The 25,791-nt window shown below is 44.7% G+C and overlaps 1 protein-coding gene across 1 annotated transcript in view; it reads right to left on the bottom strand.

The window, feature by feature from the left end:
• GPATCH1 (G-patch domain containing 1) overlaps nt 1-25,791 on the bottom strand; it is a 366,682-nt gene that overhangs the window by 284,278 nt on the left and 56,613 nt on the right. The window contains exons 5-7 of the mRNA XM_085636704.1: nt 5,342-5,439; nt 5,139-5,197; nt 4,813-5,055 (exon numbers count right to left, since the gene is read on the bottom strand). Of these exons, the coding sequence (XP_085492830.1) occupies nt 4,813-5,055; nt 5,139-5,197; nt 5,342-5,439 (400 nt within the window). The remainder of the gene's footprint in view (nt 1-4,812; nt 5,056-5,138; nt 5,198-5,341; nt 5,440-25,791) is intronic.

The following is a 25,791-nucleotide window of genomic DNA, read 5'->3' as shown; positions in this document are numbered from 1 at the left end:
AAAAAGGGGCACTTTCCTACAGCACTTATAACCTAAATCAAACAAATAGAAGGGGCTAGGTGAAAAAGCAGAATACTTCACCATTGTCACACCTCTTCCTCTAGAAAGAGTGAGATTGTGATGTGAGTTCAGGATCACCAACTGGTGAACCACACCCAGGGAAAGTCCTTGTGGCTTGAATACCTCAATGACATATAAACCCTAACTCAAAATATTGAAGAATGGCATAGCAGGAAAGCACCATGTATGAAATAAAAACAAAAGTGCATATAAGTCAAGTGGACTATAACACCATTTGCAGGAAGAACAAGCTCCTTTGGAGAGGAACTCTATCTTATAGGGCTGTGCCATTACGTCTATACTGCGGCTTAAACAGCAAGTGCAACTTCTGGACAACACAAACAGGGCATCCAAGTTGAGGATCCTGGAGACCAACTGATTTATTTTTTTACACACAGCGGTTTTAGGAGAAGATAATGTGGAATTCATATGAATTCCTGTTGTTTGCTTCTTCTTTTACCCAATGAACTCTATTTGATTAGCAAACAGCCTATGAGTATTTGCAAGCTCGGGTGACCTAGAGTACAAACGTGTACAAGTAAATGGAATCCATGGTATCTTTGTTGCTGCTGCGACACAACATACATCTTTAATAATCATATTATTTAACAGAGTCTGTTCATTTAGCTAAACTGTAACCCCCAGTTTCAAATTTGTAAAAGTAAAATTACCTGCAATGTAGGGAAGAAAGAACTCTTGATGCACATTATTGGTGCTGGAATCGTGAAAGACCCTTTAAGCAAATGCATTCCAATTTTCTTGAGTTAAATTAATTCTGGGTTAATAAAGCCTCAACGTGCCAGTTCCTTACTGAGCAGTTTGAATATATTTTGAGTTGTAGACGGTAAATATGCCTGGTTAATCATAAGTGTTTCTAATATATGCTTTCCAACAAATTACTGCCATAATTTGAATAGCGCGCCAATTACCTGCATCATATATCTCCGTGTATTAGTCAGGTAAATCAACGGCATTAGATAGTCAAAGTCAAAATTCAAAAAGAGAATATTTTATCTTTATCCATAGAGTTGTTTATAACAAACAGTAACTTGTTTTTTAAGTTGCATCCAACTGAAGACATGAAAGGGTTCAGCTTCAATTAGTTTTGGGCCATGGAGAAAACACAAAGGCGAAAAGCTGCAAGCCATTCTGGGTTCTCAAGATCAATATTTCATGAATTGAAAGGTACTTATATTAAAACTATGATACGTTTCCACCCTACCCTAGGAGAATCAGCCCATACGGAATCCAGGTTACTCTTTATCAAGTATACATATAGAATAAATAATCATTGGGGGCTAATACACACTCCTAAATGTACATATGGACAGAAAGGCAATGCTACACACTCCATTCATGCCATATCTTACAGATGCTCACAGACTTCAGTGCATCTTCATACCGGAGTATGAAGCAGAAGTTCAGTCTATTGACAAGTCAATGGATAAAACGGGGCCAATAGTGGCTGGGTGGATTGTGCCACCTTTCACTTTCTATTGTACGGACAGAGTAAATCTAGGTCATGTCACTGTTCTGTGGTTTCCAACCTTATTAAAAAATCATGTAGAATTTGTGAGACTAGAACAAGACAAGTAAGTATCTGTAGGAGCCTGATCACCAGCTTGGTTGTTTAGTCTATAAATGAAAAAGATCTGTTATAAGTTGGATAAAGCCTCTTTCCTATTTTGAAGAGAGGGGGGACTATGAGCAATGACTTCAAGACATTAGCATATATCAGATGATATCAAACTTACAGTTGCAAGGAATCACACCTGCAAATTCCACAGATATGAGAATATATCAATCGGTACACTATGATTTTGCAGCAAGGAATTGTTTTAGGCTGTGTAAAGTTCCACCAATGAAAAACATTGCTTTTGCAACTTCTGTCCAATATCTCTGATGTGGCATTTATGCTAAATGGTCCCGAACAGCACTGTCCAAAAGAATCTACATGAGTGATCAGTGAGATAATCAATTCTGCACCCCAGTACACTGGGAAATTGTTGATTGTGGGAGATAAGTTAACTGTCTGGCAAACCAATTTTCTTCAAGTTGAATCAAGTTTGTGTTAAAATAGCCATGTGAGCCACTTCCAAAGGGAGAAGCTAGCCAAAGCATTTATGTTACAAGTTTCTCATCCAAAAACTGAATATCATGCCCTTCACCGAAATAATACATCTCTGTCTGTTAGTCACGTTGGCAAGCCAGTTTAGAGTATCATCAAATGGAGAGTTTTACCTTTATTCACGGAGATGTTGGCATACATTAGTTTGCTTTCTAAACTGCATGTTTACTTTCAAGTCTTGTTGGACCAAAAAGCTAATGGGTGCAGAAGGTGCTACAGGCCTTTTAGGGTTCTCAATATCAATAATGCATCATCTGCAAACATTAAAATAGGGTATCTCTCAGACCTACTCTTGAAGAATTAGTATGTACACAAAATACAGATTTTTTTCTATTGATTTCATATAACAGAGGTTGGAGCCATATGCAACTCTAGGTGCTCCTGTGGATGGAAAGACTTTAGAACGCTGCCTATTCGAGGTATAGTTTAAGGATGGTACAGGGCTGCAGTGTATCCTCACCTATACTTTTATTTATTAGTCCTCTACCTCCATTTCCCAGAACATGCTTCATAACTTCAGTTCAAAGACTGAAGTCAGGTCCATAAAGACAAGGTGAACCGCACTCTTCGTAACTAAATTGTACATGGCAATACACAAAAAAAGTCAAGTCACTTTTCTGCCATCTTGAACCCTTTCCTAAAACCAGACTGAGCCTATCAAATCTTGTCCCCTTCAGACTCACTCTGTATCTGCATCAGTAGCAGCTTGATGAACAACTTGGCTGTTGAATCAAGCTATGAAATATGTTTGTAGCATGCTGGGCACACCCTATACTCATTTTGAAGATTGTGGCTCTGAGTAGTTGCTTCCAGTTGCTGGCAAATGCCATAACATAAGTAACTGTAAACTGAAACTGCAAGGAATTGCAATCACAAATTCAACAGATGTTTGAGCATATTAATTAGTACTAAATAATTTAACAGGAGGTAAATAGCTTAAGACTATTAAACAACCATTAGTTAAAAAGAAACATTTTTGCAGTTTCTATCAACTCTCCCTGAAATGGCATTCATGGTAGCAGTTTCAGAATAGAGTTTTCTAAAATTATCTAAGTAGTGCCTGAGATAAGCAACTTTACACCCTTCTCCACTGGGAACCGGTTGTCTGAGCTAGTGAAAATAATGATAAAGGCAGGCAGCATCTGGATCAAACGAAGCTACTCCTTCCTTAGATTGACAATGCACTTATATGTTGTTTAACTCTGCGAAGGACAATTTGAGGAAAGTACAAAGACAATGCACACAATCCATAGCTCCAGAACTAAAAACTGAATTTGCAGGTATCAGAAAGAGTTATTGGAAAACTACAATTCAGGATAAGTAAGACTATTATTTGCCTGAAAAAGGTTACAGTAAAGGGACATCATTATTGGGCTCAAACTGCTGCAGCCCAGCGCACCGAGCTAGAGGTGCACAGACAATAACAGTGGGTGTCCAAAGGGGACTAATAAAGGACTTGGATCTCTTGGCATCATTTGACATCCTCAACCACTTCTTTATGGTGGATCATAAGTTGGAAGGGCTGGAAATGTCCAGAACAGCTAAAGATGGGTTCCCTCATATCTTCATCCATCCACTTTGTAAACTGCTGCAGTCATCTAACCTGCAATTTTATATTTACAGTGAAGAGACTGTTTATTAAGAAACTCGCAAAATATTTTATTATAAATTTCTCCTACTTTCATGCCATTTCCAATGGCATCTAATGGATGCAACTTACTTCCTCTGCTTAAAGAATACAAAACCGAGTTTCTAATGCACTGAAATTACACAAGAGACGAAACTTATTCTTCCTGTATGATTGAACAACTTTTGAAACTTGCAAGAAAAAAAAGCTTTAAATCCAGACGATCAGGTGTAGTCCACCTAGAGACCTTACTTCTACTATGTGAAGCTCATCCAAACACTCCAGCTCTGGAGCATATGGCTACTACAAGCTGTGCTGTTGGTGTGGGCAAGCTCACCTACTGTTATGTCCTGCATGTCAGGCAGTGGTAACTTTGTATACATCAGCTGTAGAAAGAACAAAGAAAAACACAGCCTGCATTAAGACTAAAATACTTAGGATAATAAAGATGAGTCTTGTGCTTCGCCACTTTCATTGATTACCAGTTAAATCTCTTATTACTTTTTAGATCCTGACCCTAGATTCCCATATCTAGTACATGAAATCTTTCATCCACTTGAAAAATAAAATCTCTTTATGACACCCTGCAGGAGACTTGTGCATACAAAACAACACTTGCTGGTGGCCGCAAAAGTGAATTATGTCATAGTGGAAGACATTATCTACCAGAGAGCAAAATGGAATATCCTTGCACACGACCTGTGTAGGGTGAATAACGACGAAGTATACATGACACATTAAGAATATGTTGCATTAGGTTGGGCTCTTTCCTCTGTGCTTCTCTAGTCCAACAGTGTTTTACAAATGCACCTGGAATGAAATGGAAAGCAAAATGTATGTGCCATACAGTTATAAAAAATAAAAATATGTCAAATATGTATGACCACATAAAGTATTTAATGAAAAAAGCAATCATCACTTAACAGTTAACATTTTCTAAGATTACACTGAATAAGCATATGCTGAGCAGTTTCTGAATGCCACAGACATTGCTCACCTGTCCGGTGATGCCTAGCTTCCTCCCTTTACTCTGTCTTACATCCCCAATCAAAGAGCTCGTCTTTTCTGACCCATCAGTAAACACATTCAGGCTCTCTTGTGAAGTTCCAAAGAACGCCTTGTGAGGATCGAGCCCCTTGTATCCAAGACCCTTAACATTGTCCTTCAGAGTGAAATCTATGGGTATGGTATCCTTTGGCGCAAACGTCACATTCTCAGGCTGGTATTCATCATCTTCATCCTTTTAATAGAAGATTGAGAGAAATCAATGACATTGTCACCAGCGCACAAGAATATACTCAAGCATCAAGAAAGAAAATTTACCTCTGATCGATCCGAACCGGTAGGAGGCAAAGAACAGCCATAAATTTTCACTTCTGGGTCTGTCGTGAAACAAAAAGATTGTCATCATTCATATGCAGTTAACAACCAGGAGGAACATGTGCCTACCTTGTAACAAAGTATTTTAGAAATATATAACTAAATCCAGAGAATGGTCTTCCAAAGCAAAAGGAAGCACAACGTACCAGATCTTTGTCTACGGGGCTTTCGTTTTATTCGAGGTCCAACTCCCTGTCCCTCTTTCCAGCCCATTTGTCTCAATAACTGGACTCCAATGGATATTCTGAGAAAAAAATACAATGTATTATGGAAGCAAGTCATATGTTCTGCGAAAGGACGGGTGAGTGGTGTGAAGAGAGAGTAAGCACAAAAATCATACGATCTGTCTGAAGGTAATTTTTACTGTCCTAAGGCTCTCTCTCATTCCAACTAGTTGACAAACTGATTCCAAAGCCTAAACACTGTGTGTGGAAAGACACCATAAGCCTGCCCAGCACCCAAGCAAATAAACTGCACATGTACATCCTGGCCAAATGCTGGATCTTTTTCTGGATGAGTAATGCTTCCAGAGGGCATCCGGAGTGGCTCACATAAATGCCCTGCAAATGTCTGCATTGATAACAAGTCTTTGGCAGGCTACTGATGATAGGTACGGGCTGTGAGCTCTCTGAGGAGCCTGTACTCATGGAATGGATAGCGTTTTAAGATGAACAGATTATCCACTCAGCAACTGTTGCTTAAGCTTCTTGATTACAACTAGAAGGCAAAAAATATTTATTTAATGCATTCTTCCTAATACCTCAGCTATCTCGATACTCGCAGCAGACTTACGCAAATCAGAGATATCTAGATGCTTTTATTAACATGAAACTAATCTTACCTTACCAGTCGAAATCCTATATTCATACAAATGTGTGTATGAAGTTCAATTTTATATATGTATATTTACAGTCAATTAAATTGTGTCTAAAGAAACTGTATTTTATTCTAGAATCAATTACTAGATTACCAAACGTCCTACAGACGTTATTTGCTTTTACATTACTTTATTTAATCATAATCTGGCTTACCTCTCCCACACGCATTTTAATTCATGTATTCATTCATTTTTTTCACATACTATATAGTACAACAATGACCAAAGAGATACACAGGATTTTTACAATAAAAAAACAACTGATGAATACACAGAAAGTGGATTACAATTAGGGCTCCCGGTTTTATGGTATTTATTTTTTGACATTTCCGTCTGTATTTATCCATATTTATTATGGGTTTTGTGGGGGGAAAAAGTTGCAACTGGTGTATTTCCACATGTATTTAACCAATAAATATGCAGTCATGCTTGAATGCCTGCCAGGTTTCAGTGAAATGAACACTCGTAGAAGATAAATCAATGCACTTTTATGAAAATTTGCAGATTTCAGTATCAGCCTTTATTCAAATCTACTGCTGTTTAAGCCTCTTTACTAAAATTGCTTTTTTTTAACCCCCTTACCTATCAATCCACACAGTTATTGGCTTGGCACTCATGGCAAAGTGTATTTAGAATCATTCAATTCAAATTGTCTTTATTCGATCTTCCGAGGACAGATAGGATACATAGTAATAGATAAAAAAGACAAACTACATTATAAGCAAACATGTTAAAAAATAACAGCCACGTTTTTCTTTTAAAAATATAAGCACAGATATCTTGATATACAATGAATAAAATAACTGGGCAAGGAGGCTAATTTAGAAGCAGATAAAGTGACAGTGCAACAGTACTGGAACCAGAAATAGCAGTTAAGAGGCAAATGAGTAGAAATTTATAAAATTTTGCATCAGTGATCAGCAAATAAAAAATCATTTTCAAAGGGGTAATTACTAAAAAAGAGCACTAGAATACATTTTGTAACAATGAAACGTGGGAATTAATAGCAACAATTAACACATAAAAAGACATTTCAAATACAGTGATTACTGGAGTAACTAAAGTGCTTTTGTATCAAAACAGCATATGCTTTCTCTTAGCTAAGGTGCACTTCAGAAAACTTGCAACTGCAAAGCAGACATTACTGTCATTGAGTTGCTGTAGATAATAAAGGGGCGCTTTCACTTAGAACATTTATGTCTGCGTAGTAATGGTAATAAGAACTTCCTAGGAAAAGGGAGATAAAATTGGCAGAAAAAGACAAAATGCTAAATAGTTTGACTCGATTGCTCATCACATGGACAGACGGCAACCGTTTCAGAAGAATACTGGCCTTGAGGGAAACATATCATCCAACGAAACGACCCCAACCTGAATCTCGTCGACAGGTTTCTTTCATAGACATTGGTCATGTATATAATAAATACGGAGCAATTGAGGGGGACGACTGAATGAGACAATAATCTCTAACTGAGGGTTTAGTCACTTCTGATAGCTCCCTGGAGGATTGCTTGTGCTTACGAAAACTATCCATAACCCACTTTCTGTCCCCCTTCACCAATTGAATGGATGCTCAAACAATGAGGCACACCCAAGAGCCGATAAGCAGGTTTTGATATACTGGAGCCAAGGAATGGACAGGCCTCGGGCACAACTTAAACAAATAATAATAGCCCAGCTAATATGAGTATCTTTGTTGGACCAGATTGAACACTAGATGGCTAAAGGGGCAGCAGTAATTGTATCTTGGACATAGTCCATATTTAGCTCCTGAAGGAGGGAAAAATGCGGAGATGAGGGCGGGAACCCCTAGAACTCAACAGCAGAATCTGTTCTCCTCTATCTGCATTGGGTGTGCATCCCTACAGCCCAAGATACCCATTCCATATGTTAAGATCGGAAGGCATTTACAATTGTAGATCTCTAATATTGGAGCAATGTGCTTTTTACCAATAGACATTGCAAGCGAGAAAGTGGTGCCTACAGCTTGTGTATATGGGTTATTCTGTTTTTTACACAAGTAAGCCACAAACAACCTTCGTCAAACTCCAGACCTAGGTAAGGAAAGGAACTAACCCTCTCCAGAGGTTTACCCTCCATGTTTAGACTTCGAGTTTTCGGTTTTTTTTGGGCCGTATATCATTGTAAAGTTTTTTTTGTAGTTTGGCTCCAGGCCTAGGACCTTCATGAAACTGACATACCTGACGATGAGTTTTTTAAGACTGTTCACAGTCCTTGCCAGAAGGACTGCATCGGCATATAGTAACGCGGGCACAGCCTTATTCTCCACATGTGTGACGTCAGCCCCAACCGTAACTAAAGAGTTCTCCAGATCGTTTGTATAGAGAAGAAATAAAATTGGGGAAAGGACACAGCCTTGGCGCATCACGCGAATAGAATCTCTCAAAAAGCACCCAATTTCAATTTTTATCCACATTTAAAAATAAATACAGACAAGAAAATAAATGGTTTTCTGTCTGTATTTATCTGTAAAAATCAGTAAAAACGGAAAATAGGGTGCCTTAATTACAATATACAAGACGGGGAAGGGTAATGTGAGGAGAAGCATGGCAACATATCAGAATAATACATTCAGCCAGCTGTGAATTAGCATAAATTAGTGCTGAAGTGCCCATCTCAGATTGTATATATTGCAGTCTGATCTTAGTAAACGAACTGGTTAAACAGATATCTTTAAGTTGTTTCCTGAATGCCGTAATTGGTATTGAAATCAACAGGTGTGCAGGTAATGAGTTCCAGGCAGAGGCATCCGACAAAAAGAATGACCGTTTGCTCATGGAGGAGGATATGAATGTAGGAACTTCCAGCAGAAGTGAGTCTTTACTTCTCAAACTTCTAGCTCCCCCAGCATATGTGAGGATTCAGCCAGATAAGGGGATGTTTTCACAGCTAGCCCTATGAGTGCTGGTGCAGAATATGAAAGAGATTGTTAACATGGAAAAAGTTTATGCAGATATGAAAAACAATACATTCATTTATTTGAACGAGATTTTGTTTTTATTCATGAATTCGCCCGTTGTGAACTCTACATCAACCCTGACTCGCAAATAAATAGTCAGGCCAGCACTGAGAACTAGGCCCGAGGTTACAGATTGACAGGTCACAGGTGGGGTGGCATGTAGCCGGCAGACAAACGCACAAACAGGAAAACTTAGATCAATCCCAGATTGACACTACAATGGTCAAGTGAGATTGGTCCCAATAAAGCGCACAAGGCCAAAGGGGTAAGGGCGATCATCATAAAACACCATAAAGTCAGATGTCACATAAGCTAGGAACATATAGCCTATCAGCAGACGCAGCGATCATGCGCTCCCCATGCCAGACATTTGGGCACGGTACCCACTGGCCGCAAGGTCAAGGCCCACCTCTATTATCCATTTGACAATTATTCTTGACTCCAAAGGCAGCAACTCACATTCCTCACCATACAAGGATCGCAGGAAATATTTTATTGCCTATGATAAACTATATGTAAGAGAACCACTGTATCAATTGTAAATTGAGACAGTCTACAGACTCTATGTCATTAACTGATCTTACAGCCACAATGTTTAATTAAACAAATCAGTCCTGTTTTGCTAAACGCCTCTTGTCTCTTGTTCTTTCAAGGTATCTCACGTTGGAGCAACAATTTGGTGAGCCACCATAGGAGCTGACTGGTACCTCGAACCCGACTGCAGCCAAAGGAAGGGGACCCCGCCCTGACAGATTCACATTTGCGCAGCAAGGAAGGTGAGCAGACGCCGAAATTGATTGGAAGTTGTGCTGAATCCGTGGGGCGGAGGTCTGTCCTGAAGCAACCCTCACAGAGGGTAAGAAACTACATCAGAACCTAACTTTAAAGCATCTGGCGTATGGCAAATTAGGGAGAAGCATAAAGAGATTACCTGAGCACCCTGCCACTGACAGAATCTGGCATATTATCTATTTCATATGTCCTAGCTGAGTAGTAGTAAGCAGAGGTGGGGGATTCCTATCGCCCGACGCCCGAGACATGTTGATATCTTTGGGGGGCTAGAAGATGTAAATTGAAATAAAACACAGGCAGAGCTGTGGAGCGTTTAGCGATCCGCCAGATTATCACTGTGCAGCAGTCTTTCTCTAGGGCTTACATTTTTCACAAGGTGATTGGCAGATCAGGTAAATAATGTTTAAAATAATTTTTCTTTGAGCTGACACATCCTTTACAGGACATATTTGCTAGGATCAGTCATTTGCAAACTTGCACCTAAATACCATTAACCCAGAAAGGAACCACTGTAAGAACAACAGGATACTGTTTAAAAGCTTTCAGTGTAGGTTGGCGAATTGAGTTCATTATTTATTGCACAGGCCGTTTCTATATTTCCCATGAACAAAGACAGCATGTGTGAAACTTGAACCTTCTGTATCTCCTAGATTTCCTTTTTTTAATAGTTGCATTTATATAAATAAATAATAAAAAAATCTCAAACAAATATTCAGCGCTTCATACACAGACAGCAGCTTATACTATTGGGGAGGTTGTGTTTGCTGGTGGGTAGGCCTGTGGATGGTATACCATTCCAACCATAAGTGTGCTGAGTATGTTTACGTCTTCAGATTATTTTTCTGTGGCACCAAAAGGCAGCGTAGTCATGAAAAGCAGTCCCAATCCACTATTTTAAAGTTTATTTTTTAAGACCTCTGCTACAAGGAAATCGGCAACAAGGATACTGGTGGTGGTAATGTATTTAAAGAAACGGGGTGATTGTTTTTGCCCAGAATAGGATTACTAATCTTCGTATGAAAAAGCACTTAATTCTGTGTGTCAGTTAAAATCATTTACATCCTTTGTAGAAGCTTAGCTTATTTCAAAGAAAATGTAATCTCCAGTGATTGCACACACAAGCTACTAGATACTCAGTTTTTCAAACCTCCCTGTGTTTTTTTTGCATTTCAGCACTGCAACAGTATGTGAATAGCCATATGATGTACCATCTGTCATAACTGATTGACAGTCATTCTCAGTATAATGAGTCTTACAGCAGCTCCTTCCCATGCAAAGCAGTTGCACCTTTGCTTTATGGAGTGACAAAGGTACATCACCTGAACTTGATTATTCAACAGTTTTTAATGCTGTGTCTTACTACTTGTTGGGTGAATAACAGTAATGTCACTTTTCCAGTTTAACATGACATTTTACATTTGCATTGATGCAAATCATTTTGGTCGGTTTCATTAAGATTAAAAACAAAACTTTTGATGTTTGTGCCCCAACCCATATCATTGATTTACAGAGCAGGTGTAACAAGTAGATTTATTTAAAGGACATGAAGATTTCTGTAGCATTTTGTCCCTTGGACATTATTGGATTATTAAAAAACATTCTACAAGGCGGCCTCAGAGGCGATCCCACAGAAGTCATCTTTTTTCTATGGTTAGCACGCTAGGAAAGGTGAATATTTATTGTATAGCCCTTTAAAGCTCCCAGGACCCTATTGTTGCGATAAGGCTATCCTGATTGGGCAGAGTTGGCACCTCAATCTCATACTTTTAGTCTAAAAGTGTCACTTTCTCAGTGTCACTGGTTTCTTAACACAATTGATATATAAAGGGAGTGAGAGGTGTTGGTCGCCTGGCCGCTGGGCGTGACACAGGGTGCCATTCGGACAATTATAGAAAAAGATTTGGGCCTGGGAAACTAGGTGTAACTTGTGTGTGGCCAAGAGGGGCCTGTGATACTCAAGTTATTCCTTTTTCCGTATCTATTACCATTACCTTTGTCCCAGAGCCGATATTTGCAGACTATCAGGCTCACTTGGTACTGTGTACCGCGCAGAGCTTCCCCTCGTCACAGGATAGCATGCGCTAGGAGAGGGCTGAGAGATTTTTAACAAAGCAACCATTTTTTTCTGTCAGCTTTGCTTGAATTGGTAATGTACATATGATGTTATGGTGCTACCGTGTATTGCAAATTGTATCACACAGCTCCTGTCCTAAGGTTTCACGTTTTCTTGTCTATGTTTCAATACATATGAGGGTGCTGTTATTTCTTGCAAACTGTATTTTTTTTAACATTGGTGATCGTGAGATGTAAATGGATGAATCGCCCAGGTTTTACATCAGACAATACATGGAACAGTCCATTGGTACACATTGGACTCTCTTAAGCAGCATTTCCCTAACTGAGAGTCATGACTCACTGATGGGATGCAAAAGTCCAAACATAAATTGTCACATTCGCTATGCTTCAAAGACAGAGGTCAAACTTCAGGCTATGTCTTATGACAAATTGCTGCTTATTTAACACTGGGATTGCGTTTACACACTCCTCTCACTTTGCAGTCAGAGAAAGAAAAGTAAAGTGAATTATGTGACAATCTTGCTGAGATACAGGGAGTGCGAAAGGAAAGGCTGTAGGATGTCAATTTTTTGTAACAGAGAACAAAATGTAAATACCTGTAAATGAACTATACACATTCAGTAGTTAGTAAAACAAAAATAAACCAGCATTTTTTTGTAGTTCTGAAGTGGGATGAAAACTGATTTTAATAGGATCAACAAAAAAAACAAGACACTTTACTTGGTGATGCACAAAGTATTCATTGAAACATGTTTTCCACACATTATCATTTGTGTGCAATTTAGTTTTATCAGTAAAATTGTAGGTCTCTGCAAATTAAGAAGCCATTTAATGAAAAGTGTGCTGTCTGTAAATGAAACTGCACTACCGCACAATGCTTTCATTACATTTTTTAAAAACGTGCCCGCCTCAGGTCTATGAAGCTAGTTGGATTGTGAAAGTTTATTGTTCTAAAAATTGAGTTGTGGTTCTAAAATGTTTGGGAAGCCCCGCTCTTAAGTATCTATAGGGTTTACTACTGTGATAATTTCTTCATTCATTTCTGATCGAGAAGATGGTCTCGTTAAAGACAGATATTACCTTTCTGTAATTCTACTGTAATATTCTTTAACAACACAGACTTGTTTTGTTGACCATTATTAATGCTTTTACAATCTGTTGCCTTGTTCCCTGCATTAAAAAGAGCACATCAAGCAACGAAGCAGAGGATGAAGGACCAACATCTATACTGGCAGAGGAGAGAGAATGAAATCTATTCTCTATCATATTCACAGTTTGAACTTTCTACCCCTGAGACAGACTACTACCCTTCTGGAGTTTAGAAAGCAGTTAAAAACTTGGATGCTTCAACAATTACCATAACTTATCACCTCAGTTAAACTTCTGGTTTCATAGTCTTTGCTTTTGTCTCTTTCTGTCATAGCGCCGGGACACTCTGTCGAGTAGCTGTGCGCTCTATAAATCCTTGATTAACATAACATTAACATATGTATGGCATGAGGTTCATATATAGCAATACTAGTGGACTGAGCTAGTTCTGCTTTGTGTTTCCTGAAACATAGAGACTAAGGGCAAATCTAAATAAGGTGATGGAGGTTAACAAGCGCCCTTTTGCGCAAGAAAAGATGCAATACAACATTTCAATACAGATTATTGATTATGGGGGGATACTGCTGCTGGTGCAGTCTCTGCCGCTGGGCAGGAAGAGGGGCTGCAAGGCTTCCAGGAGGCGCAAAGTGCCATAAAATCATCACAGGAGTCCCGCAGAGTGAGGGGATACCGCTGTTTATGCTGTCTCTGCCGCTGGGCAGGAGGAGGGGCTGCAAGGCTTCCAGGAGGCAATCGTCACAGGAGTCCCGCAGTGCGGGACGCGCATGAGGCTTGCCCGGGCCCAGCCCGGGTCAAGACCGGGCCAAGACGGGCCCGTCTTAGCCCGTCATAGACAGGAAGAGACTGGGCTGGGCCCCCCTCCCTTGGCTCTACCATCCGGGTCCCACTGTGCTTGTGTTCAGGGTCATCCACTTCGCCTCCATATTTTACCAAGCAGACTATTAATGCCCCTTGGGCCGGTCCAACTTCAATTTCTGAGAGGACGACGCTGAGACGATCTGTAAGTGCTATACTTTGTTGCTCTGATAGTTTTAACAATCTGCTAAGTTGGTTTACGATTCTTCACTCTCTCTCTCTCTAAGCCCCCATCTTATGATCCAGTGCACTTTATCTCTGACCGGCTGTGGTGGCAAACGAGTGAACCTGGGTGTTTTCTCTACGTGCACAGTACATTTTAAACAATGGGGAAGCGTACCACCAATGTAATCCACCAAGCGCCACCAGAGTCAATAAACCCTCCCCCACGGCAGACATCCATTTATAGGATGATCCAGAGGGCCATTGGGGTGGTGGCCACGGAGATAGAAAGACGGCGGTCACTAACCCCCAACCTCCGGTGTGCCCTCGCAGACCCGGTCTCGCCCACAAGCAATAGTGTTCTGGAAAGATCTCCGGTACTGTCTTTGCAAGTACCTGATGTTGAAATAGGAACTATACCCAAAGCATCTACACGGGGGGTGACAACAAGGGCATTGTCAAGAATAGCAAAACCAAACAGCCCACAAAGGTGGGGGTTAAGCGAAAAAAGTCTAACGATGGAACAACGGTTAACATGGGAACTGGGACCGACCAGGTCTTGGTAGAGGGGCATAGTTTGCAATTGGATACTTCACTCCCACCTTGGGTGGCACCCCTGATGGACGTTCTGCGAGGGCAAATCAGAAACATTGTGAGAGATGAACTTGTCCCAGTGCTTGCTCGAATAGATAAACTGGCCAACATGTGCACCACTAGCGATGGAAAAACTTTTATAAACCCCACACCGGCCAGTGAGAGCAGAACTGATTCTGTTGGTCATAAACCTTCTGGCACCATAGAGACTATGGAAAGGCCCAATGCATCTTGTGTGGAAACCCCCGGCATTCTGGCCCCAGCTAACAACATTTCAGATTCTGGTCCCAAGCTAGGGGAGAGGCTACCATCAACAACTAAGGGTACCTTGGTAAACAGTTTGGCCAAAGATGGGCCCCAGAGCCGGGGAGGGGTCGGTGAGACAGGGGCTGAACTGCCACCAATAAACCTTCCCCCAGCCTCAATCCCATATGTTGCCGTCCTCACAGGAGTCCCAGAAGCCAAGGAGGGTTAGATGGAAACCCAGTTTGAGCTCAAAAAAATTATGTCTGCACTGGCTTATTTGACATCGCCAGTATGCCTACTCATATGCCAATGGAATCCTCATGACTCGCAGGGTTGGTTGGGTGGGAAACAGGCCAAAAGATCAACTTGGGGGATTGTGTTGTAATCACCTTCAGAAATCCACAATCTGTACAACATCTCCTGCACCTGAATCATCATCCCCAAGTCCCAGGCACCACAACAAGGCCTCTTCCGCTTACACACTTTTACATTTCAAAATCTATGATTCAAACCAGGGCAGATAACAGACACTTACAGGATGACTGGTATCCGAACCAGCTACCACTGGGATAGGGGCACCTACACTCGAGACCTCATACATTCAACCTGCCCCAGGCAAACAGATCTGGGGTCCTGGAAGAGGTCGATTGACTTGGGGCAGGGAGGGTACTCAGGATGGCAGAAGTGAGAGAAGCCACAGTGGATAAGGCCGTGGATGCTATAACCAAAGAGCCTAGGTTTATTAAACAGTGTTTTAACACGAACCCTGTGAATGTGTATTCCACCCCCACTGATCCTACAAAATTGCTAAGAGGTATACCAGTAACCTCTAGCCCCAAGCACAACATATTGCCTCTGGAAAAGTCCTTTCTACCCCTATAATCCCACATGCCCCAACTCACATGCCAGGTACACTAGAAACCCCTGGCACCAAAGCTAATAGGGCGAATTCAGTAGCATCTGACGGCACAATGAGCAAGTGCCACCACGCGTTGTTAGAGCTAGATGTTCCACTGGCGCCTGGGGTCCAGGGTGGAAATACAGTTTATCAAAAAGCATTGAACAAGCTTAAGGTTCTATCCTGGAATGTAGCAATTCTCATGAGTAAACTAGGTTGTCCCGACTGGGAGGACTTTGTGGATACTTTTGACATATGTATGTTCCAGGAATCCTGGGCAATGAAGGAAACCACACGTCTGGGGTTTGCATCATTTGAAATACAAGCTTTATCCAGGGGACGGGGTAGACCCTCCGGAGGGCTATGTACCTGGGTAGGTTCCCATCTAGGTTGCACGGTACCCCCGGTGGAGTACCGCTCACCCGATATACTGTGCATCATGCTAACCTTTGCACCGAATCTCAAACTAGTTCTAGTTAATGTTTATTCTAGGCCCGTGAGGACTGGCCAAGAATCCCAGACTTTAGATCAACTAGATGGTCTACTCTCTAGTTTTTCCAACAACGCTATGGAGATTTTGGGGGGCGACTTTAACTGCCAATTTGAGCCAATGAAGGATCTTAACGGCACACCTACCACAGAGTATGAGCTGAGGCCCTCCCAGAGTCCAACATTTCCCTAATCAGGGCCTGGACACCGTTGGCTCTTCAGATTAAAGCACTTAACCTAAAACACTCTCTGCAAGCTTGCAACGGCCGAAGTAGTTCTGACTCTCCTGGGAAGTACACATTTATCAGAGTGGGTCACTCTTCTTTATAGACTACATCCTGGTTGAAACTAGGATGTGGGGCAGGATTGTTGATTTCGCGGTCAGGCCATGTCATGATAGCGATCCCAACACTCTAATTCTCAAGCTGTCTTTGCCAATTATCGGGGGAATCCCCGACCCAGCTCTAACAATCGACAATAGATTGACACTTACCAACGACAGGCGAAAAGTCTGGTGGGCATGGATAGAACAATCGCCCCAAAAAATTGCTCTTTTATTTGAAACCATCATACCCATTTTTAGGTCTCGCCTGAGCCAGCGCCATATGGCTTTCCTCTCTCGTCATGGGTCAGCTTATAAGATACGAGAGCTTTCTTTAACATTCCTGAAGTCGATAGCTTCCTTGTCATTTGTGTTACTAAGCAATCCTGGGCGAAGCCAACTGTTAAATTAAATGAATCAGGTTATTAGTGTTTCCAAGCATCTCCTGAGAAACGCAGCGAAACTTTCAAACGACTCCGAGGTTTGAAAGTTTTGCCGCGCTTCTCAGGAGATGCTTGTAATCCGCTTTCAAGATAGGAGAGCTTTCTTTCACATTTCTGAAGTCGATAGCTTCCTTTTCAATTGCCTATATATCCCTACCTCTCTTCTACCCCTCTACCTCTCTTCTACCCCTCTACCCCACTCTCTCACAGACACACTCTCACAGACACTCTCTCACGGACTCTCACAGACTCTCTCACAGACTCTCTCACAGACTCTCTCACAGACTCTCTCTCAGACTCTCACATGCACTCTCTCACAGACACTCTCTCACAGACTCTCTCTCAGACACTCTCTCACAGACACTCTCTCACAGACACTCTCTCACAGACTCTCTCTCAGGCACTCTCTCACAGACTCTCTCTCAGACTCTCTCTCACAGACTCTCTCTCACAGACTCTCAGACTCTCTCTCAGACTCACAGACACTCTCTCACAGACACTCTCTCACAGACACTCTCACAGACACTCTCTCACAGACACTCTCTCACAGACACTCTCTCACAGCAGACACTCTCTCACAGCAGACACTCTCTCACAGCAGACACTCTCTCACAGCAGACACTCTCTCACAGCAGACACTCTGACACTATCACAGAATCACAGACACTCAGACTCTCACAGACACTCTTGTGAGAAGTTGGCCTGATGTATGATGTCACTAGTTCTAGTGTACACCTTATATCAGTCCAAATACCCTTATGGGGATTGGTTGTAAAGTCAACCTTATAGACCAGCTATCCTAGTGGTAGCATGGACAAGAGCAGTCTTAGGCTAAACTCTGAATGGCATGTGAAGCCAGCTGTGATACCATATATAATCCCTTGAATACCAAATGAAAGGACACCACAACAGATATATATATAAAATAAAGTGTATTTATTCTAGTCAAACCCTCAGCACTCTTTATGAGATTAGAGGTAAGTACAACACAGTCTTATTCAAGCATACATTAAGTCACACAGGTAAGTAATACAGTTAGGCCCTAGGGGCCACGCAAACCATATACTAAGTAAGTGGTATAAGGACCCCTGTCACGGAAATAGGATAGGCCTAGGCCTAGGGAATCGCTGGGGCTACACTATACTACCAAAGGTTAGGAAGTGGGAGGCCCACGGGATTCAGGTGCAGAGTGGAAACACTCACGCGTAATGCGTAAAAGTCAATAGCAATAGTACAGTTTAGAATTAAACAGATTTAGGACACTTCCGGAGTAGCTAGGAAGTCGAGACTTGAAAACTAGACACTAGGATAGTCACTATCCTGATGAGCACCGGAGTACCCAAGTTACCTAGCCCACAGGCTGCGGGTGCATAGGGGTGAAGTTGCGTCGGGTTTCGTCGTCGACTCCTATGGATGCCTGAAGAAAGATACTGACAGGCAGTCAGTGAAGAGTGTCCGGTGGATCCCAAGGCTGGGATCAAGAAGAGAGGAGACCTGCAAGCAGAAGGGACAGAGTCAAGGTCACTAGCCAGTGACCACAAGGAACCAGGAAGGAACCAGGCGATGTCGTGAAGATTGCAGGTGAAGGTGAAGCTTGTCGCTGCAGCCACGAGGACCAGGAAGCGTCGAGGACGACCAGGACCAGGAGGCGAGCTGTCCCACGAAGGCTCTTGCTGTCGGCGGCGTCGAAGTTGGACTAGGACTCACCAAGCCTTGGCAAGCGGAACCCACGCAGAACGAAGGACTTGCTTCTGGTGCAGACCAGGAAGGTCTGGGATGCTTCTCTTTTTCAAAGGAGCAGGAGCCAGTCTGGAGGAGCCAAACCAGCGCTGAAGATTACGGGGTGCGTCGTCACAAAGGCCACTAGCCAGCGGGCAAGCGACCGGACATACGCGGCAAGCAGGAAAATGCAGAAGGGCCCCACGCAGGACTCGTGGAGTGTGGGGGGCTGAACTTCGGTGCAGATGGTGCTTGGGGTTGGGGCTTCTCAATCCCCGGTGCACAACTTCGAGGGTGCCTCAGAAGCTGCGCTTGAAGATACTAGCCACTTTTCCCAGGTAGCCGGTCCCACGTCGCTCGTCGCCTCCACGGATCTCAGCTCTGCTGTGGATGTGGATCAGGGTCGGAGAAGTCTGGAAGTCAAGGCTCTGGTCGGGCTCTGCAGTCGGTTCCTCGTAGAACTTGGGCAAAGCAAAGGGTAGTCTCTTGATGGTGCCTGTTTGCACAGGGTAGCCACTCCTTGGCCACAAGGGAGATTCTTCAGTCTTCTTCTTTCGTCGAATGTCGAAGGTCCAGAGTTTCTGTTCAAGTTGCAGGTTCAGGATAATCTAAAGTCTTGAGGCCCAACTCCCACTCTTATACTAATCTGGGGGGCTGGGATACCTGCTAGGTCCCGCCTTATGGGTGGGACATGGGAGGGGGTGGTTACACCCACTTCCCCTTGTCCAGTTTCGCGCCAGAGCTGGGGCTGGAGTGCCCCAGCGCCGGTTTGAACTGGACTATGCAAGGAACACCTTGTGTGCCCCAGGCATGTCTCATTCCTTTCAGCCCACCCTGCCCCAATACACTAAAGGCTGTCTGGGGAGGTGCTAGCACCTCCCCAAGCAGGAAACCTATTGTCCAGGCCTCCCTGGCTGGGATCACTCCCAGCAGCAGGAGGTCAGACTTGTGTCGTGGCAGCAGCATCCATTTTGTGATGCTGAGGCTTTGGGTCAGAGGCTAACAGTGAAGTATGATTTTAACATGTCTTTCCCTCTAGAAGGGGGGAATAATATCCTCATATCCAGAAATGGTATGGGGGTATTATTCCACAGTGTTAGACACCTTACACGACATGTTTCGATAAAGCCAAACCATAGTTACCATAACCGTTTAAGGTTATAAGGCACTTTAAGAGTATATGGTGAGCTATATCATAGAACAGCTATAAGGACATGGTTCCGAAAGCTGCAGACAGGCTCAGCTCATGCTAGAGCACCATCTCACATGTTACCAAGCACTCTGCCTCCAGGATTGTTAAGGCCTGCCATAGGAGTGGCTGATAGGTACACATGTGTCTATATGTAAGTTAGGTATAGGAATACTTCACCTAAGCAAGGGGTGATTACACGACCTTGCCCCAGCTGAGTGATCAGCCAGTTGTGTCAAAATGGAAGGCCAGGCCAGGGGTGGCATAATACATGCTGCAGCCCCTGGTAGGCCTAGGGTACACCTATGCCCTGGGTACCTAGGGTACACTGTACAGGGTCCAATAAGGTGATCCTTACCAATTGGGAATGTACCTAGGGTACATGGAGTCCATTTTAAAGAGAGAGCAGACAGCCTGAGACCCTGAATGGCAGGATCTCAGGCCAACTAAGTCGAAAAACCAGCTAGACACTAGGCAAAAAGTTGGGGGTAACCATAGTCAGATATCCACCTTCCTACAACTCTCACAAACTCTCACTCTGGCACAGACTCACAGACACTCTCTAACAGACTCACAGACATTCTCTCACAGACTCAGACTCTCTTACAGACTCTCACACTCACAGACTCTCTCACAGACACTCTCTTACAGACTCTCTCTTACAGACTCTCTCTTACAGACTCTCTCTTACAGACTCTCACTCTCTCACAGACACTCTCTCACAGACTCAATCTCTCACAGACTCTCCCACTCTCACAGACACTCTCTTACAGACACACGCTCACAGACACACGCTCACAGACACACGCTCACAGACACACTCTCACAGACACACTCTCACAGACACACTCTCACAGACACACTCTCACAGACACACTCTCACAGACACACTCTCACAGACACACTCTCACAGACACACTCTCACAGACACACTCTCACAGACACACTCTCACAGACACACTCTCACAGACACACTCTCACAGACACACTCTCACAGACACACTCTCACGGACACACTCTCACGGACTCTCACACTCTCTCACAGGCACTCTCAGACCCTCTCACAGGCACTCTCTCACAGACTCTTACACTCTCTCTCACAGACTCTCTCACAGACACTCTCTCTCTCACACAAACACTCTCTCACAGACACTCAGACAGACTCTCACAGACTCTCTCTCAGACTCTCACAGACACTCTCTCAGACATACAGACTCTCGAACAGACTCTCACACAGACTCTCAGACACTCTCTCACAGACTCACAGACACTTTCTCAGACTCACACTCTCTCAGACTCAGACACTCTCTCACAGACTCTCACAGACACTCTCTCACAAACACCCTCTCACAAACACCCTCTCACAGACACTATCTCACAGACACTATCTCACACTCTCTCAGACACACTCTCAGACACACTCTCAGACACACTCTCACAGACTCTCACACACTCTCACAGACTCTCAGACACTCTCTCACAGACACTCTCTCAGACTCACAGACACTCTCTCAGACTCAGACACTCTCTCACATACTCTCACAGAAACTCTCTCAGACACACTCAGACTCACAGACTCTCAGACACTCTCTCACAGACACTCTTTCACATACTCTCTCAGACTCTCTCACAGACTCTCACAGACTCTCCCACACACACACACACTCACCCACTCTCTCACAGACACTCTCTCACAGACTCACAACCACTCTCTCACTCCCTCTCACAGACTCTCTCTCACAGACTCCCTCTCCCTCTATCTTACTGACTCACTCTCTCTGACTGACTCACTCTCTCTCTCTCTCACCTGACTGACTCACTCTCTCTCTCTCACACCTGACTGACTCACTCTCTCTCTCTCACTGACTCACTCTCTCGCTCTCTCACTGACTCACTCTCTCGCTCTCTCACTGACTCACTCTCTCTCTCTCACTGACTCACTCTCTCTCTCACTGACTCTCTCTCACTGACTCAGCAACACCACAGCATCACTCAGGAACACCACAGCATCACTCAGGAACACCACAGCATCACTCAGGAACACCACAGCATCACTCAGGAACACCACAGCATTACTCACGGCCAACACAGCATTACTCACGGCCAACACAGCATTACTCACGGCCAACACAGCATCACTCACGGCCAACACAGCATCACTCACGGCCACCCCAGCATCACTCACGGCCAACACAGCATCACTCACGGCCAACACAGCATCACTCACGGCCAACACAGCATCACTCAGCGCCACCACAGCATCACTCAGCCCCACCACAGCATCACTCAGCACCACCACATCACTCAACACCACATCAGTATCACTCAGCATCGCCTTTGCAATAGTACACCAGCACATCATCATCACTCAGCAAGACCTAAGTATCATTCAGCATCACCTCAGCATTGTCTCAGCACCAGTCACCACCACCACCACTACCACCTCAACATCACTCAAAACCACCTCAGCCTGCTCTCGGAATCTGCCATCTGTTGATTCTCGCCTAGTGTCTGGCCGCTGCTAGTGTTATAATACAGGTACTAGTTCACAACCTTCAGCCTCCGATTGTTTATGCCCCCTCAAAAAAAAATTTAACAAGCATTGCAAGAACAAAAGAAAAATGAGGAAATGTTTTATTGTACATACATTTTTTAATATGATCGTTCTGTTGGACATAGCACAGCAGCCACACTTCTCTACAGCACAGCTTAAACACATTGGCAAAGTCAATAGCTCTGCCTAAACACTTATAAGGCCCCAAAGGTGAGACCTATTGGCTATGCCAATGCTTGTTGAGGATCTGGCAAAGCTTGCAAAGTCAGCAGGTACCTCTGCATTCACAGTAGATGTGCGAAGATTCATGAGACCATGACTGCAAAGCTGGTGGACGTGTTTTGGCCAGTGTGTACCCAGGGGGGAGGGACGAAGATTAAGCGGACCTGGTTCAATGGTAGCTGTCGGGAGGCGTCAGGCTGGATCCGGAAAGATTTTTGTAGCAATACCCCTTGCGCGTCGCTAAGCGTCGTCTGCGGCTCCGCGTCCGTCGTTGGCGTCGTGCGCCGGATTGACGTCGGAGTACTTTGACGCTGCCCTCGCGCGCTGACGTCAGTTCTTGTACATAGCTTTCCGCGCCAGGAACGCAGAGCCATGCAAGAGACCGACACTGGTGCCAAAAAGTCTAGGGCCTTGAACAGGATGACCTTAACCCTAGATGTCGGTTCGCAGAACGGGGAGGATGGGTGAGTCGGTGAGGAATCTAGCTAACTAATGTTTCTTACAGATACATCGTTACCGAAGGTAAGTAACTTGTTCATCTGAAAGAACCACGTTAGTTAGATTCCTCACCTTAGAATAGATACCCCAGCAATACCAACCCCGGTGGTGGGTCTGCGAACCAAGATCATACCAGAAAGTCCTGGAGAACAGAACGGCCAAAGAAGCCATCTCTCCGGACTTGGCTTTCCAGGCAATAGTGCTTGGCGAACGTGTGCAGTGAGGCCCACGTCGCCGCCTGACAGATGTCCTGCAAGGGAACTCCCCGTCCCAGGGCAGTAGTCGCCGCTGTGGCCCGGGTGGAATGGGCTCTCAGCCCAACAGGAGGGTCCTTTTTCGCCAAGGAGTAACAAACCTTTATACACAATACGACCCACCGTGAGATGGTCCGCTTGTGTACAGCCCTCCCCTTCTTAGCACCTACGGATCCAACAAAAAGTTGGTCGTCCACCCGGAACTGTCTGGTGTGGTCCAAATTAAAGGACAGCGCACGTTTGGGGTCCAGACGGTGGAGCCTCTCTTCCTCTTTCGAAGGATGCGGAGACGGAAAGAAGGTGGGCAATGTGACAGATTGCCCGATGTGAAAGGGGGTCACCACTTTTGGAAGAAAAGAAGGACAAGTCCGGAGGACAACCTTGTCCGGATGAACAGAAAGAAAAGGAAGCGTAGATGACAGAGCCTGGAGCTCACTCACCCGTCTAGCCGAGGTGATAGCTACCAGGAAAGCAGTCTTAAGAGTCAGAGGACGAAGGGAACAATTGTGAAGAGGCTCAAAGGGAGCGCACGTCAGAAAGGTCAAGACAAGATTCAAATCCCACTGAGGCATTATGAAGGGGACAGGAGGGAACATGTGAGTAATGCCTTTAAGAAAACGCGAAACAAAAGGGGATTTGAAAAGAGAAGGCTGATCAGGAAGCCGTAAGAAAGCAGAGATCGCAGAAAGATAACCTTTCAAGGTGCCCAGAGCAGAGCCCTGCTGGGCCAAAGAAAGAAGAAAGAGGAGAACCTCAGAAAGAGGGGCGGAAAGTGGATCCACAGCCTTAGCTGTGCACCATGTCACAAATTTGTTCCACCTGCAGGCGTATACCGATTTTGTGGAGGGACGCCTGGCTGCCAGAATCACATCACAGACTTCAGGAGGCAAGTCAAATGGCATCAACTGTCGCCGCTCAATCTCCACGCATGGAGGTGGAGACTGGACAGGTTCGGGTGGAGGACCGTCCCCTGCTGCTGCGACAGAAAGTCCTCCTGAAGAGGCAGTCGTACCGGAGGATCGATTGACATACTGAGTAGCTCGGGATACCAGTACCTTCGTGCCCAATCCGGAGCCACTAAGATTACTTGGGCCCGGTCGCGCCTGATCTTCTTCAGCACTCTGGGCAGAAGTGGTATAGGCGGAAAGGCATACAACAGACCGCAACTCCACTCGCGACGAAAAGCGTCTCCGAGCGAGTGCCGCCTTGGAAATTCCAACGCGCAGAACTGCTGACATTGCGCGTTCTCTTCGGTGGCGAATAGATCTAACCAAGGCTCTCCACACTGCAGAAAGAGACCTTGCGCCACGTCCGAGTTCAGACGCCATTCGTGATCCATCATGCACCGGCGGCTGAGTTCGTCTGCTCTGGCGTTCAGAGAGCCCGCCAGATGTTGAACCACCAGGATGATGCCCTGGTGTTCCAGCCATGTCCAGAGGCGCAGAGCCACAAAGGGTCCACGACCCCACCCCGCCTTGTTTGTTGCAATACCACATGGCGGTGGTGTTGTCCGTGAACACCTGCATATCCTGGACCCGCTGTTCCGGAGGATAGGTCCGGAACTGCGCCGAATCTAGAACCGCTCCGATGAAGAGGAGCTTCTGGGAGGGTCTCAGGTGTGACTTCGGCACATTGATGGAGAACCCCAGCAAATGCAGGAGGTCGGCCGTAGTCTGGAGGTGGGAGACAACTGCCTGGGGCGAGCCCGCCTTTCACAGCCAGTCGTCGAGATAGGGGAAGACTGGAACCCCCGATCTGCGCAGATGAGCTGCGACCACCGCCATCACTTTCGTGCACACCCGAGGGGCACTGGTGAGACCGAAGGGGAGCACGGTGAACTGAAAGTGCTCCTGACCCAGGCTGTGGGCCGGCAGGCGGGGATGTGAAAATAGGCGTCCTGCAAGTCCAACGCTACCATCCAGTCTCCAGGGTCTAGGGCAGCCAGAACCTGAGCTAAAGTGAGCATCTTGAACCGTTCCTTCCGGAGGAAGGCGTTGACGCTCCTGAGGTCCAAGATAGGGCGTAGGCCCCCTTTGCCCTTCTTGGGAACCAGAAAGTAGTGGGAATAGCAACCACGACCTACTTCTGGACCTGGAACGCGCTCGGCGGCTTCTTTGGCCAAGAGGGCCGTAACTTCCTCCCGCAGCAGATTCAAGTGATCGCCCGACATACGGGGGCACTGCGGTGGCATGGCTGGAGGGGTCGTCTCGAAGGGGAGGGAGTAGCCCCTTTGGACGATTTGCAGCGCCCACCTGTCCGATGTGATGGATCGCCAGTGGAGCAGGTGATGGCGAACTCTGCTGCCCACTGGCGTGG

This window comes from Triturus cristatus, chromosome 12 (genome assembly GCF_964204655.1).
Source record: "Triturus cristatus chromosome 12, aTriCri1.1, whole genome shotgun sequence".
Taxonomy (NCBI): domain Eukaryota; kingdom Metazoa; phylum Chordata; class Amphibia; order Caudata; family Salamandridae; genus Triturus; species Triturus cristatus.
This window is presented reverse-complemented; position numbering and strand designations above follow the sequence as displayed.